General features: G+C 36.5%; 1 protein-coding gene across 1 annotated transcript; it reads left to right on the top strand.

Annotated features, from left to right (window-relative positions):
* The first annotated feature begins 649 nt into the window (after window positions 1–649).
* Window positions 650–2,042, top strand: LOC119887165 (ladderlectin-like). Its single transcript, XM_038698073.1, has 4 exons — window positions 650–704; window positions 838–972; window positions 1,048–1,153; window positions 1,659–2,042. Exons 2-4 carry the CDS (start codon window positions 853–855, stop codon window positions 1,724–1,726), a joined length of 294 nt encoding a protein of 97 aa, XP_038554001.1. The 5' UTR covers window positions 650–704; window positions 838–852; the 3' UTR covers window positions 1,727–2,042.
* The last annotated feature ends 1,966 nt before the right edge of the window (window positions 2,043–4,008 follow it).

Raw genomic sequence — 4,008 nt, 5'->3', positions numbered from 1 at the left:
ACTATACAGCAGAATCTACAGAAGCTGAGAAGGAAGAAGGTAATTCTGCAGCTACAAGCTTCGCGCTTCCTTTTCCTGGACTGACAGTCAGCATGGGTCGTCTGTTCACTACATATTAGTAACATCTCTCTCTCTCTGTCGCAGGTTTTCATCATCTCTGGCTTCATCTCCACCATGAAGATGTTGACTGTGTCTGCACTTGTTTGTGCCATGATGGTTCTGACTAGAGCTGCTGGTCAGCTTTATAAATACAAAGTGTTACAGATGAATGTTTTGTATGACAACAATCCAGATCAATAACTGCTGTGTATAACTTTCTAGCTCTTCCAGAGGCAGCACCTGAAAATGGCCAGCCAGGTCAGTTGTGTTATATTTTATTACGTTATTTTAATTTACGTTTACTTATATTATGCCGTTATGGAATTTAAATCGCAATTGTGTTTTACTGTGTAAAGTAATTTTATGTTGTATCATGACATGAATATTTTATGTTATGTTACAGTGTCATGTCATGAAAATAAGTTGATTTCATATCTACATATAGAGACTTTAACTGGAGACTCCACATTACTCACCAAACTCTATTTGTTCTCAGCAAAGAGTCACCTGGTCAAGAGTTCGACAGCTTGTTCTGGTCGCTGGTCTGAGTTCAGCGGTCGCTGTTTCCACTACGTTCCAAAAGCCATGACTTGGGCCAAGCTGAGGTAAAGAGGGAGACTTTTTAGTCACTGTTTTAGTACAGAAGGCTTCTACAATATGTTTATTTTGTTTGCACATACATAGACATTTGGTTAATTTGCAATTTCTCTCTCTCTCTCGTATTTATCTCCACTGTAGAAAAACTGTGAGTCCATGGGTGGAAACCTTGCGTCCGTTCACAACCTGCTGGAGTACCATGAGATTCAGAGGCTGATCATGAGCGCAAGTTATGATTACACAGTAACGTGGATTGGAGGCTCGGATGCACAAGAGGTATATTTATCTTTACAAGATGTCTTCTGGTTATTAGTGTTATTAATTAATTTAATATTTTGCTGTTTCTTCTAGGAGGGTGTGTGGTTGTGGAGTGATGGTACACCCTTCAACTATCGGTCTTATGGAAGGTTTAATAACTTTCAGGGCAAGCAGCACTGTCTACAGATAAATTATGGAGGTAAATCACAGCGTACTGATTTCATTTAGAGCATTATGTATGAGTAGCATATAATACACACATATCTATACTTTTTTGGAAGGTTTTCTCTTATTAAACAAAAACCTTTGCTGTTAAAATGCTATGTATGTATGGCATAGTGCTGTGTTGTGTGCACAGAACAATCCCACACGTGGTCCATTAGTAGTTGACCATATTACATGAACTTCCTCAGTAGTTAGAGTTTGATGAAGTGTCATGGAATTGTAGGTTTTTCAAATTTCCATTGTCCTGCGTATTTTAAGATCTTAAACACAACACCGATGAAACGTCATTAACGGTAAAGAAATTTGAATATCACCATTTTGAGAGGAAAACCGTGTGAAAGCTCCAGAGCAGCTGCTAATGGGTCGAATGAATGAACTTTCAGTCTTAAATATTCTTTCTTTCTGAATGTCAGTATACATACTTTCACATGTTGGTTTTTGTAGTGTCGCCTTAACTGCTGTGTCGTTGGTACTTTCAGATGATAAGCGCTGGGATGACACCTGGTGTAACATTCACCGCCCATCAGTTTGTGCCAAAAAGCCCTGATAATTCTCAGGTGGAGAACCTCCCAGAAGCCCAAACATGGGTGGATGAGTGTTTATGTGTATGTGGGATGCATCTGTCTTTGTGCCATCAGTCTCAAATCTCCATATATTTCTGTTTAAATCACATTTTTATATATCGCTGTGACGCAACTTAAGGAAAGAAACAACAAGTGACAGAAACAGTTGCTGGATCGTTTCTGAGGCCATGTGGCTTTAATAACAGCAGATTGAATCTGTTGTTTAGAACAACATTATTCTGCACAGTGAACTGTTCTTTCTTGTCTTTGAAAAAATAAAAGTCTCAAGCATTGAAATAAGCTGTGTCATATCTCCTGTTTTTATTTCCCACATCTCGATCAAATGTGGGCATCTTTGAATGGTTTTGTATCAACTAAAAAAATCAACAAAAAAACTTTTGTTTACTGCAATCTGCTGTTTTGTCCACATCAGCTGTTGCAGCTCGGCTCACATTTATGACAGCTGAAGCATCTCACTGCATATACAAGTGAAACTAAGAGTGTGGGAATGTGAAAACTTATTTAGTGACAAAATACACAGAATTGATACAAGCCGACTATCATTAGCAAAGAGCAGGGTGAAAACAGTCATGTGGCAGCTTCAGCTTTTTTTGCAGCTTAAAAAAAAATGTGATACGACAATTTCTGCCTGCTGAGTCATCAGTTATTATAAATTACCTGAAGTATGTTTAGATTCATCAATGTTTTGTTAGATTTGGCAGAAGTAGCATTTCCTTAATAAGATTAGTCTGAAATCTCTCAACATTTCTGATGTTTCCTCATAATTTAGGAAAGAAGAACAGTTTGAGACCAGGATCAATTGGCAGTCTTGAAAAAAAAGACTATAAATCAGGAGGGGTTTATTCTGATATAATCCATTTGCAATAGTGTTACAAAGTGACTAAATACTTTCATTAAAAATGCGATCCCCTCGAAAAACGTTTTAAAACATTAAAACAATTCTCAGCTTTGAGAAATAATTTGTATCTGATTTGGTTTCCCCAGAAACAGAAACATTCAATTACCTGGTTAAAGAGTTTAAAGTTCAACCACAAACAATATGAGTGCATTAGCTTCCTTATATTTTACTTATCTGTTGAGAACCTATTTTAACAACAGTCGGAAGCAGCGAATTAAGCAAAATATAAAAATAAAAAATATTCTCAGGTATGGAGATGTCTGCTGTCCCCCTCTTCTTCCTATGCATCCCTTCATATTTCTGCCATCACTGGTTCACTGCTGAACATTTATTAGAACTCTGCCCCCTGCTGTAAGGAAGCTCAACTACCATCAAGCTTCATTTTCTGGAGAACATGTAGAATTAATTCAGCAAAAGTCAAAAACAGAAAAGAAGGATCACAGAAATGTTGTGTATAATCACTGTTAAAAGATAAACAAAACACAATTTCATGACACAAAACAGCCTGAAATTAGATTTTTCTTTTGATCTCCCCGTTTTATTTTTTTTTAAATGTAATGAAGGTGAGGCACTTTTTGTGACATTTATTGGTTATACATTTACAAGTTTAAAACGCAACTAGGATTTCTATTTACACGCTTGGATTCACACTTCAACTATGATTACAGTTTAATGCATCTGCAGACATGAACATAAAATATATCTTTATAACCAGGAGATGGTGCCACTGACCGAGTTCACTGTCACACTGTGCTGATGTTTATGAATAGGCCTATTATTATATTAAACAAAGTTTGAAAGTCACCTGTTCTGCAGCTGCATGTTTTTACACAAGTCTTCTTTAACATCAATAGAAGAGAAATAAAAAGGGTTTGATAATATTTAACTCCTGTGTTTTATTAAAAGTGATTAAATTTCCTCATTGTTTGGTGATTTTCATTCTTATGTTAGTTTTGTTCACCCCACCTTGCTTTAATGTGTATTTTCTTATCTGTTTTGTAGTGTTTTATCTGGATCCTGAGTGTGGGATCAATACAGTCTCTTATCTTAAAAGTGTTTTTGTATTAACCTAAACTTGTCATATCGCTTCATTTCTATTTTCAGAACTCCAGGATGCTTCATGTAAAGCTCAGTCAGTCCCTTTACTTTGGTGCCTTCACTGTCCTGGATTTCCACACTCATCCTCCTCGCCACGATACACTCATGTAGAGGTAAATTACACACATCCCTAACAGTCTAGTTTATGTTTACATGTAAAGTTATTCTGCTGATTTTGTACTAAACAAGTGTATTCTGCAGAAATAAACACCATAATGCTTTTCAGCTCAGTCTAATGTGATTGGTCCA

Source organism: Micropterus salmoides, unplaced genomic scaffold (genome assembly GCF_014851395.1).
Source record: "Micropterus salmoides isolate LMB-PRFRI ecotype aquatic unplaced genomic scaffold, ASM1485139v1 Ms_hic_scaffold_4027, whole genome shotgun sequence".
NCBI classification, from domain to species: domain Eukaryota; kingdom Metazoa; phylum Chordata; class Actinopteri; order Centrarchiformes; family Centrarchidae; genus Micropterus; species Micropterus salmoides.
The sequence above is the reverse complement of the archived record's forward strand: the minus strand, read 5'-3'. Positions and strand labels throughout refer to the sequence as shown.